At 38.9% G+C, this 15920-nt stretch overlaps 1 protein-coding gene across 1 annotated transcript in view; it reads right to left on the minus strand.

Moving 5' to 3' along the window:
* The window catches only part of SLC25A13 (solute carrier family 25 (aspartate/glutamate carrier), member 13), a 159143-nt gene that overhangs the window by 20408 nt on the left and 122815 nt on the right, over nt 1–15920 (minus strand). The window contains exon 13 of the mRNA XM_008565821.1: nt 9146–9286. Within this exon, the coding sequence (XP_008564043.1) occupies nt 9146–9286 (141 nt within the window). The remainder of the gene's footprint in view (nt 1–9145; nt 9287–15920) is intronic.

Here is a 15920-nt window from a genome sequence, read left to right on the forward strand (position 1 = left end):
GAAAGAGCTAGGTATTTGTGCAGGAATCCCTTAGTTGACATTCCATAATCAAAAATTAACAACTAACGCATGCACAAAACTCTAGCCTATGTGCTTTACATGCATTATTTTAGTAAATCTCCACAACAATCCTATGAATATAAAGGTACTATTACTACCCTCTTTCTACAGATGAGTCATCTGACACACTGGGACAGAAAGTTTAAAAAATCTTTTTTTCAGTTTATTTTCTTTTAATGAAACCTTTAAATGGAATATGGACAATATCACATTACTTCCAATATTACTCAAATATTCATACCATATTAAGATATAAAACCTGGTCCCCTTGCGGTATTTGATACCCTCTCCTTAAATTTCTAAAAATTATTCCTTAAATGAGACAATAAAATGTCCAAAATGTTTGTTTTATGGCAGATATATTTGACAAAGAGAATAAAAAGTGGACTGGCTGGTTAGCTCACTTGACTAGAGCATGCGGTGTTATAACACCAAGGTCAAGGGTTCAGATCCCTGTACTGGTCAGCTACCAAAAAAACAAAACAAAAAACCCCCCACAAAAAACAAGGAGAGACAATACAAAGCTATCAGTCAGGCACAAAGTTTTGGTGTTTTGCTTGTTTTGTTTTTTTTTTCAATTTTTGGTGCTGCTATATTGGTAAACAGACTCAGTCTCTCTTCTACATCAAGAAATGTAGTGCATTTTAGATATGTCATATAATGGTGTCATGCAGTATTTGCCTTTCTGTTACTGCCTTATTTCACTTAGCATAATGTCGTCCAGGTTCATCCATGTTGTTACAAATGGCAGGATTTCCTTCTTTTTCAAGACTGAATAATATTCCATTACATGAATGTACCTCATTTTCTTTATCTATTCATCTGTTGATAGACATTTGGGTTGTTTCCATATCTTGTCTATTATAAATAGTGTTAGAATAAACATGGAGTGCAGACATATCTCTGAGATACTGATTTCAATTCTGGATTTATACCCAGAAGTGAGACTGCTGGACTGTATGGTAGTTCTATTTTAACTTTTTGAAGACACTCCACACTGTTTTTTATGGAAGCTGCACCAGTTTACATTTCCACCAACAGGTTACAAGGATTTCAACTTCTCCATATCCTCACTAACACTTACCTTTTGTATTTTGTTAACAGCCATCCTTACAGGCATGAAGTGATATCTCTGTGATTTTGGTTTGCATTTCCCGAATGATTAGTGATATTGAGTATCTTTTTATATACCTGTTGGCCATCTGTATGTCTTCTTTGGAGAAATGTTTATTAAAGTACTTTGTCCATTTTTGTAACCAAGTTATTTGTTTTTTTGCTATCAAGGTAAAGTTTTTCATATTTTTGGATATTAGCCCCTTATCAGATATGAGGGTATTTCAAAAAGTTCACGGAAAGATTTGCATTACCTTTTAATTCTACCTTTTTGTGAATTTTTTGAAGTACCCTTATATGGTCTGCAAATATTTTTTCCATTCAACAGATTGTGGTACAAAGTTATGCTTAAGTGAATACAAGCAGATATTTGAATTACAACATGACTCCGCTGTCATGTTATGTAGCTCTCTGCTTAGCATATGTGGTTTGTACTGCTACTCTGGTTAATTTAAGAGTTAAGAAATAGAAGAGTTGTCTTATCCCACAGTGAATAAAATAATTTTAATTCTTATAAATTAAATTTAATTTCTATAAATTTCTACAAAGTAAAGAGTTCATACAAAACCTTGTGTAGCATGTTCTTATTCTAAAAAACAAAACAAAGCAAAATTAAGTCGTTGTCCTACAATGTCTAACATGTTTTAACAACATCGGTTTCTAAAAACAATTAGGAAAAACACTCATACAACCACACTGGCCTAAGCTGTCACCCATTCTCCCTGGTTAGTGTCATCTCCACTTCCCTAGCACATGTGCTGCCAACAATGACACCAAACCTGCCAGCTACTCATTATCTATGCTTAGCATATAACCTTCTTTTTAAAATTTCCCTGAAAATCAAAGTTATTAGGCATTTGCTCTCTCTTACCTAGTTTAGTGTATTTTTACGTGATAGGTCAGGTTTCGAAGAAGTTGGACAGAATTTGAAAACAGCCTTATCACTTTGCTTACAAGGTATGTTCTCTTGGGAAAATTACCTAAACCTGCCAAGCTTTCCTCAGCTGTAACTTGGAACTTAAAAAAAAAAAAAAAGGACCTGCCTCATAGGCTGTGGTGAGGATTAAATGAGATGTAAAGCATATACAGCTTTAATCATGGAGCCCAGTAGAGTAATCAGTCAATAAACAATAGCTCTGATGAGTTTATGATGACACTGACACACACACCTGCAACTGTTAAGTCTGGGCTCTATCTCTACTTGCTTCTTGAAAGTTCTAGAACCATATTTGATTTTGGCATCTTCAGATGCTTCAAATCCTTCCATCTTTGGTGACTCCCTTTCCACTCCATCTACAGACAGGATGGCTCTTCCAATAAAATTAAAACAAACAATAATCGCTCAACCCTTCTCCCTCCCCCTCAACATTATCCCTCGACTCTACTCTTCCTTCTAGCTGCTGTATTCTTTCCCTTTGTTTTCTTTCAGGGTAAAATCTTTAGATTGAGTGGTGTGTATATTTCCTCATATAGGTTTCTGTTTTCGCCATTCTAATTAAGTTGGTTTCTTAAAGATAAACACTGACCTCCACCTTTTAGTTCAAACACCTTTTCTTGGCCTTCACCCTCCTTGGTCTCTGCAGCACTTGGTACCACCCCCCTTCCCCTCCTCCCCTCCTAGCGTCTACAATGCTTCTCATTCCGGCTTTCCACCTGACAGCTACTTCTGCTATCTTCTCCACCCATACTGCTTTCTGCCACCTAAGTGTGTGTGCTGTCTGAGTTCTACGACTGGTTTCCCATCAGCTTGGAGATCTTACACATTCTCATAGCTTCACGCATGCAGATGACCCTCAAAGAGCATCTATAGGCTCCAACCCTCTGCAAGGCTCTAGTCTTACATTCGGTATGGTAGAGAAAGAAAAACAATGGACAGGGAGTCAGGAAACCTAGTCTCCTGACTAGTCCTGCCCCTGCCTACCTAGGTCACCAAGCTAAATCTCATAAGATTTCTGGGCTTCTACTCCTCAGTTATGATGGTAACAATGGATAGAAGGTCTGTTAAGGTTTCTTGCAGCATCTTAAATATTCTGAAATTCTGAGGTTTATGGTATTGGCATGCATCCAGGTGTTCAAGCCAGAAATCTGGGAGTCATTTCTAATCTTCCTTTACTTTCCACCTTTCATCACTTTGCAGGACTTTGTGAGGCTAACGCTCACACATCCCCCTCACGACGCTGCCCTGGTCTAGGTCGGTATCATCCCCTCCTCCTGCCCTATCCCCTCCAACCACCCTCCCTGCCTTTGTCTTGCTCTCCCATTCTCTACGCTGAAGCCATCATACCTGTCCTCAAACTCAAACCTGATGGTGCCATTTGTTTTCGTCTTCCACCTGAATAACCATGATTCCTCGCTCAAGGCCATTTCCCCTTCAGAAAGCCTCCCTGGCCTTCGTGCTATGAGCCAGTCCCACCTCCCTTAGAGACCTGTGCAGCCCCTCCGACAGATCTTCTGAGGATCTGCCTACTTGACTGAGTGCCCCCACGACACAGTAAAGCCCTTATATAGCCAGGCCTTGTTGATTTTGCTTCATATCCCCAGCACATAGGGCCAAGCTTGCTGGGGGAAGTAAAGGATGCCTCAAATTAGAAAGGAGTCTCCTCACCTTCCCTAATATCATGGCCTTCTTTGGTTATTACTCACCAATTCACTTACCTTCTCCTGCCCCAATAGCCTTTTTCTTACCATTCATTTGCTCAACAAATATTTACCCAGTGTCTACATATGCGCCAGAAACTGTTACAAGCAGCAGTGAACAAGACAGGATCCTGCTATCAAAGTACACACACAGACACACACACAGAAAAATATCAGATGGTGACAGATACTACTAGAGAACCTGAAAGAAGGATGTGACAGCAAGTGACCAGGCTGTTGAGCTAAGATCTGAGGAAAGACAGCCAGGGTAGCTAGCAGGTAGGAGGGAGATACAAAATGGGAAGACAGGGTCAGCAGGCAGGCAGCTGGGGATCTGTTCTAAGTATAAGAGGAAGCTTCTGGAAGGTTTTTCACTGGGGACATATGGTTTCTGCAGAGCACATTAGCTTCTCATTTCCTTCTGGTTTCTGCTCAGATAACTCAGACCACAGGCCTTCTCTGACCACCCTTATCAAAATGTACCTCCATCACCCCAACCTGACTTGGCCCTTCTGCATCCCCTTACCCTGCCTTCTTTTTCTTCAATGTTCTTAGCACCACCTGATGTCATATATTTGTTTCCTTGATGGCTGACTTTTCCTGCCCACCCAGCTGTGAGCAGGGCCTGGGCTTTTCATAGCCACCTCCTATATGGACAGAATGGTGCGGACACACAGTCAGCTCTAGTGTGCTGAGCAAGTGAATTAATCTGATTTACTTTTCAAATGAATCACTCTGGCTGCTGTGGCAACAATGGATTTGGGGAAGTCAAAAGTCAAATAAAGAAAGCCCCACGAGTTCCAGATGGAAGATAAAAGTAGGAGAAGTGGACAGGTGGGAATTCCACTAGGAACTCTACCCTGGTGTCAGAAAACCAGCATGGCAACACGTTCTTAAATGACTAAACAATTGCTTTCTTCACAAGCCATGAGCACAGTAAAAGAGAGTTTGTTAAAAGCTGATAAATGGAGGAAGTAAGTTACTAAGATGAAATTGATAAGTACATGGAATTTGATAAAAATCTATTAATACTAAAAAATGCACATACCCCTTGACCTAACAATTTCATTGCTAGAAATTTATCCTTTACAAACACTCACAAAAGTATGTTGAAATACAACCAGGGATGTTCCCCTTGTCACTGCTTGTAAGATCCCCAAACTGGAAACAACATAAATACTCATCTATAGAAAACTGATCAGAAAAACTTAAAAAAAAATTTATATATATATATATATCTGTTAAGTAAAATGATGAAAGTGCTTTAAGATATGTTGTGTGTTTAGAAAGATTCTATTTGTGTTAAAACACACACTATAAATTGATATTGATGTGGGTACAATTTGTCATTACAGAGGGAGAGGGAGGAAAGAGATAAATACTGATGTAAGTAGAAAGTTTTATTTTTTTTTAATATTAAAAAAAAAAAAAACCCTTAAGTGGTGGCTAACTTTTGAAGAGAATGGAGTGGTAAGGGGTAGAGAGAGAATTTTACTTTCCTTCATATAAGTTTCTGAATTATTTAATTTTTTTTTGAAACATAAACTTGTGTTTTACTTTTTGAAATTAAAAAAAAAAATCAAACAACATTCCTTTGAGATAACTAGCAGAAAAAACAAGAATGTACTGATATCTCATTACCTGCTTTCTTAATTTATGGACAACAGCTCCAATAATTCATTTATACAGACATTATGGATGAACACATACACATACTACTTACATGTTTGAATACTCTGTCAAATACAGTGGGATAAAACAAATGCCTTTGATTAAAACACAGCAGACAGAGCCCCTATTTCTCAGTGACCTTCAGTGCTAGAGCCAATGTTTAATTTGTGGCCACAGAATTTGAAAACTGTCTTCAGCAATGCTTGATGGATCCTTGCTGTCATTGCTTCACTGACCATTTTTTTGTCCTCAAAAAGAGACACGAACTGTTCCACTGCTTCCTAATGAAGCACCTTTTGGCATATATTAGCTGTGCTGCCATTTAATGTTAATTGACAAGTCTCATTTCATTCCTAAATTCTGTTCCCTCATTAAAGCTCTGATGGCTTCTAAGGAAAAGATGTACACAACTTTTTTTCTATGACAAAATTAATTTGACTTACTTTATGCTCCAGGAGCTTATGCAATAAAACATAAATTACCCAGGGACAGGGAAATACATCCTCACATATTCTTAAGAAAAGTAGTTATGTTGCAGGTATTTTTTCTTAACTATATTATATTCAAATAGCTCTTTCGAAGGCAATTAGTTTTTCTGCCTTCACTTCAATCATCCCCCTCCTTGTGCTATAACTAAATCTCTCTAAACAGTACCATTTTAGAGGGGTGGGCTTTGTTTACATGGTTCACTAAATCAGCTCTAAGCTATTTCTCACTTCAGGAATGTGAAATGTTTACCATATCTACTTTTTTCAGTTGCAAATTATTCCTAAAAGCATGTGTTCTAATCATCACAGAATAGTTTGGTATTTTGCAAGTCAATTCAGGAGAAAAACAGAAAGCCTCCTTAAGTCCAATTTAGGTAAGGTTAAGCTCAGCAGGGCTAAACACACAGACAGAGCCAACCACTCACCCCTCCTGTGTCCAGCATTGTAATGTTAACAACAACCAACAAAAGGACCCAGGGACAGAGGAGGAAGATTACCTGTCCCAACTAAAACTGGGACAGTGGTTCTCTTTTTAAAGACCCACCTGGAGGGACACATACCAGGTTTAAAAGTACTGTATTAGGTCATTCCCCGGTTATTTGCATTTTTTTACCCAACCAACTGGAAACAGAGATAAGTTTTACTACTAGAAAGCACTTTCCTGAAACAAGAACACATTGAACTATACAGCCATGCTAAAGCTGTGATGCTCCCTAAAAGGATGAGTCTTAACCTGATTAAATGATTTCTGACTGTGGAAGGGTAGGTAGGGTGGGCCTAGAGAAGAGGGGCTCACAAGAAACAAAGCCAGAGGCAGGAAGCTGGGATAACAAGAACGAGGATTACAGAGGGTGGTAATACAAGAGACAATCACGCTGAAAGGAGCCCACACCACACAGAGGGGAATGCTGCCGAACAAATGAAGTCCGGACTCACAGGTCTCTGCGAATTTACCAAACTGATGGCCAGCAGGAAAGTAGAGATTGCCAGGTCACTCTCTCGCAAAGAAATCAAGTTTCCAGAAGCTCAAAGCATTAGTGACTTCACTTGGTAATTACCAGTACATCAAAAACAGCATTTTGTAAGGCAGCACCAAGCCCTGTGGAATGCCTCTGAACTAGATAAAACCACTAGACTAGTAATTAAACTAACTTTATATGAGAGAGTTCTCTTGCTCAAACTTGAGCAATCCTGCTCATTTCAGGAAGCAATTTTAGCACAAAAGTGGAAACAAGAAACTTGTGAGCCTCAATTTCAGCCCAGATACCATGGTTGGCAGGCTTCATTCACCTAACTACAAAATCAGGATACCAGCAGCTTCCAAGAAATGTTAAAGGGGATTAAGATTATGAAATCACGTGAAGATGAAAAGCACTAAGTCCCAGTCTTGTATCATTTGCAGGTAGTTTAACAGTCTCAGTTTCAGTATCAGCAAACAAGTTTTTACCATTTTATCCATCTAGGCATTTCAATAGCAGTCATTGCCATAGTACCTAAGTGCTTTTTCACCAGACAACCAGATAAAGACTGCTTGGCATCTTGTCACAATGACATGCTGCTACATCGTGTTATAGACTGCAAGAACCTAAAAATTTAGAAAAGAAGATTTCTCTTCAAATTGATCAATGCTATATACCTCATGACAATACTGCTTATTTCGTACAGATGGGTAATAAATTGGTAAATGAAATAGCTATAGAACATTGTTACACTGTACAAACAGATGGAGCATCTTAAAGTGCTACTTAAAAAAAATCAGCATGTTTATTATTAAACACCACATATGCCTAAATATAAGGCGAGTTTTTTTCCCCTAAAACTAAATACAGAAAAAGAGGGTGTCACATTATATTTGATTCTTACAGTCTCAGGTTGTGGGGTTCTATTCTAATCACTTGACCTTGAGAAGTACAGAGTACCATTTGGGGAAGGCAGATCTCACCTAAAATATTCTCAATTATTACTAATTCTGAAGTTTACCAAGGTCACCTGTGAAACTCAGATTAAAAAGAAAATATGGGGGTGGAATCTCAGAAATGCTGTGAATGTCAAAAAAAGTCATTTAAAGTTCACCCTAAAAAAGCAATGTGGGAAGTTGTTACATTATGAGGAATAGTTATACCCTTTCAGGACAAACAGGTAATAAAAAAAGGAAATCAATTGTCTTAATGTTAATATGTCTATGGGATAAAATTTCTAGAGACAATATTGTTCATGGAGATTAAAAGTGCTTCATCTTGCACAACTTGAGATACAAATGAAGACAACATACTCTACAAAACCATGTTAACAGGTGATCCCCAAAGTGGATTATGTGGTGACCAAGATGCTGATTCAAAATTCGTATGAATAATTTGAATAAAATATTTCCTGATATAGAAAAAAAGCAATATTAATTCTATATATTTCTGTGAAAACAAATGAAACTATTTTAAGTGGACATTTGACTTTCCCCGTACATCACTAAAGGTTTACTTGGTCAGGTTGGCATAAAACATTCTCATTGAAAAATGGTGAACACTTTTTGTTTGATAAACCTTACAGGTGGGCATATATGCAGTTAATTCTAGTATATTCCATTACAACTTTTTGGTAGAGGAGCGTGAATAACAAATTTCAAGAATCCTCTGAAAGTCTGATTTTGCAATCATTCTGAAAAACCATTTTCTAAATGAAAAATCGTTAGGGTTTATAATAATTAAGACAAGGCATACGTACATACAGGAAACATGAACAGGACCAAGATATACAGGATCAGAAAAATAAGTTCTTGGTCTGATATGGGATTCTCCTTACACTAAGCTCAGTGGTATCCCCTGAAAGATGGTGCCCTGTGAGCCTTAAACCTACCCATCATGGAAGGGCAGCACTGCGAATTAGGTTTTGGTATCAATAACAAATCCAAATAAAGCTCCAGCCAGTGCTGCAGCAAAGAACTGCACCGAACAACTCCAGTGGACACCCTTCGCATCACAGTCATCTCAGATTTCTGTATTTATAAGGACAGTTTTTCAGGAAAAGGCAGGAATGGGAACCTCCTTCTAATTGGCACGAAAGTTCAGCTCAATGTCTTCTCCAGGTGTAGAAATGTGAGAACTCTATTTCAAGCTGATAAACAGTTACTAGTTTAGGAGATGAGAAAGTAACCAAACATAAATGAGTGAAAGAAAAGTTACCTTATAGATCCCAAAGAAACCCAGGTCCCGCACGACAGACAGAGCGCTGACTCGAGGACCAGTGGTGATTTCTCCAGCCACTTGCAAACGGATCTTGACAATTTCTAAAGGATTTGTGAAAATCACCTGGGAGCCTCCTGCCTAAACAGAGAAAGAAAAAATTTGGGATCAGAGCAGGAAATGGTAGGCTGGGTCAGAAAGAGATGAATGATTATTCTCAATAAATCTCAGAATATTCTTCCCTCAAGAGGCTGTAGTTTCAGTCCTCATCTGGTCATTTAAAACAATTGGCGATTATGAGTTTGAATCAAAATACAGTTACTGCCTAGGACGCCCGGGAAAGAGGCCCTACCTCCTTCACGTGGAGGTTGAAAGAGGGCAAGGACCAGAGAGACTTCTCTCGGCCTCACCAGAGTCCGCACACTAAAATGACAAAGATTCCTTGAAACACAAACAATTGCCACCACAGGGCTCAAAGCCAAGGGCACAAAGGGAGTAATAAAATAAAAAGCAATTAGTATCTGATTAAAGAGACACAGATCTGCCTTTCAGAATAGGAGGGCAAGGAGGACAAAGATCCTTGAATGATGGATTTCATGATTCTGGCAATGATTCAAAAATTGCCACAGAACATGTAAAGTTAGATGAAAGCTATTTTTTTCTTCTCTTAAAAAATCAGGTCTATCATCAAATATTATTTTATGGAGTTACATATTCTTTTAATGTTATTTATATATTACCTGTGTATAGAATTGCTATTTCATATGAGATAAATGATATGTCAAAGTTGTAAAAATATGCATTAAATCAATTATGGCCCCAACTTTGAACGATGTGTGTTATTTCATTCCAGCAATGGCTGGGTGCCACACCTCCGAGATCATCAGTGAAATCTTTAAAGTGCACTATAAGGGAAATCTTAAGCTAGCTATTTTGAAGCTAAGCCTATATTTATCAAAAGCAATTACATTCTTTCTTACTGTACTTCAACTTGTTATTCCTTGTCACAAGTATACTAAATGTTTATATCATCCAAACTAAGGTTAGCATGCAATGGAGTTCAGAATGTTCATTATATAATGATGTCATCAAAGCCAGACCACAGGCATGGTGCCTACATTTTATAGCTTAGTAGATGCCATCATGGTAACAGATACAATTTGGATCAACATCATACAAAATTACATCTTAGTAGATTGTCTGATCCCAGTAACCATCATATACACTCTGACAAAACAGCCTGTACTAATTAAAACTAGTTACAAGGATAGTCTTTGAAGTATTATTGATAATGGCTGGAAATAAAAATTATAAACAGCAGAAATGTCCAATGGTAAGGGATGAATTAAATGAACTTGAGTATGTCCATGCGTTGAGATACTACATAGCCAATAAAAATTTTGTAGAAAACTCTTCAATATATACTGTTAAGTAGAAACTCTCATACATTTAAAATGCGTGTACATCATCCCTACCACCATGTAGAAGAGATATACCAAAGTGGTGCTTTTGAGGTGGTAGGATTATGGATTTTTTTCCATTTTTTTTTTCTCCTATCTGGCTCATGCCTTAACTTAATAAAGAAAAATAAATCCTTCTGTATAACTTATCTAATGATACACATAACAATGTTGACAAAATTTTTTTTTAAGAAATGTTCATCCATTAACTCTCTAAATCAAATTATTTTTCCATTTTTACCAACTCGATGCCTTTATCAAGACACATTTATGTTTAAAATCAAACAAGGATTTTCCTTCTCTCCACTCATTAGAACTGTTTAGAGGGCACTAGTGTTCTCCTGTGTTTTACTGCCACAGACTTCCTCTCCTTGTTTGTTTCTACCATGTTTTGCCCAGCACCTTCATCTCTTCTAGATGACTCTAAGGAGGTGGGCCAAACAATTTTGGTAGAAAAAACCTGGGTTGGATTCATTGAAAGATCCAAGAAAAGGCCTTATAAAGTAGGAAGCAGAGTGTGAGATGACAAACACAGAGGATGGAGTGTCCTTCTGGTGCATACGAGGACGTCCTGTTCCCTGCTCTACTACTTTGCTCACACACTGCTGCAACCTCCAGGGACATGGAAAGAACCACCCCTTGCACCTACATTTTTCATGGGACATGGAAGAAGTTGTTTCAGGTTGGCAGAAAGAAGAGATGAAATGGACCCAGCCTACTAATTGTGCTAAGAACACAGGAAGGGTTCTCTTCTGGACCAGAGCTCTCTTCATATGAAAATAAAAATGTTACGAACAGAGTTACAAAAATGAATAAAAATTTAAAATGTAAAGACTGTTTTATGGGGGCAGAATGGCTGAGAAAGATTCACTTGGTCAGAATTAGTCTGAGGGCTGAGTTTTCAAAGCTCAAGAGAGGGTAAGACCATCTTTACCAAAGGTAAAATGGAAAGTAATTAGAGATTGTTCTTCAATCTTCTTGAAGAACAAAAGAGGAACACAACTTACACTCATCCAAGCACTGCCAACAGTGGGTAAGGAGGCAGTTGTGTATTCCATGGGAAGACTGAGCCTCAGTCCCACTACATGTCAAACCATCTCATTTGCTATGAAGAGCAGAGGGATGGCGAATGTATAGCAGCCAGCACAGTGCTCAAGACAGAGCAATTTCTCCAAACATTTTGGTTTCTTTCCCACCTTCTCCTAAGTTGGTGGCTCTCCTCCCAGGTTGCATGATACAATCACTTGCAGAGCTTTAAAAAAGTAGTGACTTCTGGACCCCACCACAGATAATTAAATAAGAATTTCTGCATCTTCCTGTTAAAAATTTTCCTATGTGATTATTATGTGCAGTGAGGGTGGAGAATCATTTCACTGTATCATCTCTAGGATCCCTGTCTATGCTGAGAGTCAGTTTAATAGGTTTTGTTTAAGCTATAATTTCTAATCCCAGTCTTCTGTATTATTTCAGAGTAACTTTTATATGTTTTATGTCTGATCTCACAGTAATATTTTTCTGCATGTTCAAGTGGTGCCATTATTAAAGAGTATAATTCTTAAGTAAAGAATTGCTGTTTTATCATCTTATATCTTTACTAATACCTGTAAAAGTTAATATTATAGACAATGAAATAAGAACTTACACACAACTCTCTGATTCCAAGCCAATTGACAGATACCAATTCTTTTAAAACAAAAAATGAGTTCTCATCACTAAGGATGATACAAGAGTCAAATCCACTTCAGAGAGCTGCAGGAAACAGATGCATCAGGAAGAGAGATCATAGTGACACCAGGAAAACAAATGATCCACCTGTTACCTCTGGTGGACTCAGAAAGAAAGAACCTACAGACTCAAAGTGGCACACTGTAAACGTGCCAGAGATGAAACAGGTCCTTTGGAGTCAAGCTGGAAGGAAATGAGAGACTGAAAGGCACCAAGAGAAGATGCTTATCATCAGCTGCACGGTGTCTGGGCACCACCCTGACTTGATCGCTGAGCAGCATACTGCCTGCTGCTCTCCTGACTCCTGGTCTATTATCCATTCACAGTACCTTGCCCATGTTCCTCTTTTGCAGAGATCAAAGACAGCCGAATCAGCAGACAATGGACAGGAACACTTATTGTGCACAATGTCTCTGTGTCCCTCATCACTTGAGAGCTCTGGCTGTGTGAAGATACTGGCTTTTTTTGTGTGTGCAATTTTGTCACTAATCATTTCCTATAAGTTGACTTTCTGGAGTTTGTGGCAAGCAGGACAGGGAAAGATTTTCTAAACTGAACTGGCTGAGTGTGACACATTTACACTGGGGATACTGACTCTCCACCTGTTTCTTGGTATGGTCTTTGTTACTGATATCTGTTACTTTCTGATATCTGGATCAACTATGAAAGAAACGCATATGCCTATTACATAGTCACTTCTGCTACTTGATCATTCATTATTTATTCAACAAATATTTATAAGTACTCACGTTCAAAGTTTGTCCTAGGAACTGCAAGGACACAAGATGAGTGAGAAAGCATTCTATTCTCAAGGAGTATGAAGTAAGGGTAGAGGTAATGAATATTCATTAAGCATCCATTACAGCTATTAGGTTATTGATTTGCACATATGTCTTCAGTCCATTCAAGAAGTGCTTTTTCCAGATTTTACAGAAGAGGAAATTGAGGCACAGAAAGATGAAAGCAACTATTATAAGCTGATCTGTGTTCCACCAAAAGTCATAGTTGAAATCCTAGCCTCCAGTGCCTCAGAATGTGACTCTATTTGGAGATATGTAATTTAAAAAGGAAATGAAGTTAAAACAGTCTTCAGGGTGGGTCTTAATCCAATCTAACGGGGTTCTTATAAGAAGAGGAAATTGAGACACAGACATGTAAGGGCACAGAGAAAAGACCATGTGAGGACATAGAAAAGGCAGCCATCTGCAAGACAGAGAGGCCCCAGAAGAAATCAACCTTGCCAACACCTTGAACTTGGACTTCTGGCTCTCAGAAATGTGAGAAAATAAAATTTCTGTTGTTTAAGCCATCCAGTTTGTGGTATTTTGTTTTGGGAACCCTAGCAAACTAATACAGCAACTTATCCAGCAAGCAGAGGATATAATTTTCTATGGAGTTCAACAACTATATGCCACAGGAATACAGAAAATGGCACACGAGAAAAAATGTAACATATGGTAAGAACTAAAGTCAGACAAATTAGTAAGATTGTCAAAGGAGGGCAAGATTTTTCTTGGCTGGGATGTTCTGGGAGGTGAAGATAACATGTTAGCTGGTGACTGAAGTGTGATTAGGATTTAGATAGTCCAGGCAGAAAATGGCACAAAGGCACAGTGACAAGAGCGTGCCAGACGTATATGGTAACAGATCCAGCATTGTGTCTGTCAAGCAAAATTTTAATAAGGATAATTGTATGATTTCAACATCATCATCCACTAGCATTTATTGAGTGCTTACCATGTACCAGACATTGTGCTAAGAGTTTTTTATAAAAAAAAAATTATTTCTGGTCTTCTTAATAAGAAGGTAGATAATATCATCATCCAGGTTTTAAAAGTGAACAAACTGAGGCTAAAAGGAATGAAGGAGGTTAATGAACTTGCTTGAGATCACACAGCTAGGGAGGTGGATCTTGGATTCAAAGCCAGACCTGCTGGATGTCAGGGCCTGAGGCCTGGAATGGACCAGAGCCTTTTGCCTTCAGTGACATAGAAGGGGTATGAAAGGGTGGCTGAAAAGAAGACAGCTGGGGCCACATCACGGAAGGTCCAGGATGCTGTCTTGAGGAACGGGATTGCATTCTGGAGGTGGTGTGTACAGCGTGTAGTGGCAGGAGAGCTGGTAAGTAGAGTTTAGGAGCTGTAGAGTAGTCTGACTATTATCTATGCCTCAGGAAGATGTCTAGGAAGCAGAAGGAAGAAGGCATATTAGAGAGGAAGCACTCAGAGGGCCCGCCCCGTGGCTCACTCCAGAGAGTGCGGCGCTGGGAGCACCGAGGCCGTGGGTTCAGATCCTATATAGGGATGGCCAGTGCGCTCACGGGCTGAGCGTGTTGTGGACGACACCGTGCCGAGGGTTGCAATCCCCTTACAGGTCAAAAAAGAACTCAGAGGTGGGGATAACAATTAGGGTTTTAGCAGACTAGGTGAGAGATAAAAGGCGAGAATCAGAACAAGTACATTGGTAATGAGGCAGATGGGGAGGTAATGGACGCAACAGAGACCAACTGGGTTTGGCTGCTGAATATGGGGGAAAGGAATCAGTAAGGTCAAAGAAAGGATCCAAGTTTTTACACTTTTGTAACAGGAGCAAAGGGTTATAAAGAGAAATAGGACACTTTTAGAAGGCAATAGAAGAGTGAGTTGGGAATTAAGGACAGAGACACAGATGAGGGAGTCATTCCACCTATACAACTGAAGGCAGGAACTTATATGGGGTGGGAAGAAGAAAAATGGGAGATTGATGAGAGACCTAAGCAGTGATGAGAAATCTCTATTACACACCAGTGTATGGGAATCCAGGCACAGAAGTCAAGAAAGGGGCTTCCAGAAGAGAGAAGGTGAAATGATCAACAATGTCAACAATGTTACAGGGAGGCAAAGTCTAGCACATGGGTGACCTGTGGTGGGAAAGTGCATGCTGAGGAATTAGAGCTTGTGCAGATGACTTTCAAGGGAAGAGAAAGTGGGAAAATGATATTCGTTATGAGAGCAAGCACGGGACACTGATCATTTATTTATGGTAATAAAGGAGAAAAGATCTAGGAGAGAGAGTGGAAAGATAAAACAGAGCTGAGGATAATTATGCTATGCTTAAGCAAAACAGTACAAGTTCCAAGTGGAGAAGGAGGAGGGATGGAAGGTGGAGTGAGAAGCCTCTGGATTTGCCTTAATGACACAGAAAGCTGGGGGTAATTTTGTTGCAAAGCAGAAAATGACAACCAGTAGTTGTCCTTATTATTTACGCTTTAAAGATAAAAACAGAATCAAATGGAGTAAGACTGGACACAAGGAAATACGATTAAAGTTTTGGTGCAGAAACCAAAACAACAACAAAAGACCCCCTTCGGAATCAATACCAAAATAGTATACTGACTCTCCATTAGAAGTTATGGTGAAGTCAGTCTGATTTGCAACACAGACAAGAAGATGAAGTCACTAATGGCATTTAAAGATGAGTCCACAGGCAACTGGCTCATGTACTCTATCCCTCAACTCAAAACAGACTGGGAGACACAAGAGGCAGCCCTGTGTTTGTCTGTTTGTTTATTTACTATTAGTATTGTTTTTACATTCTAAGATGTTGTTGCA

This window comes from Galeopterus variegatus, unplaced genomic scaffold, assembly GCF_000696425.1.
Source record: "Galeopterus variegatus unplaced genomic scaffold, G_variegatus-3.0.2 Scaffold206, whole genome shotgun sequence".
Classification (NCBI taxonomy): Eukaryota; Metazoa; Chordata; class Mammalia; order Dermoptera; family Cynocephalidae; genus Galeopterus; species Galeopterus variegatus.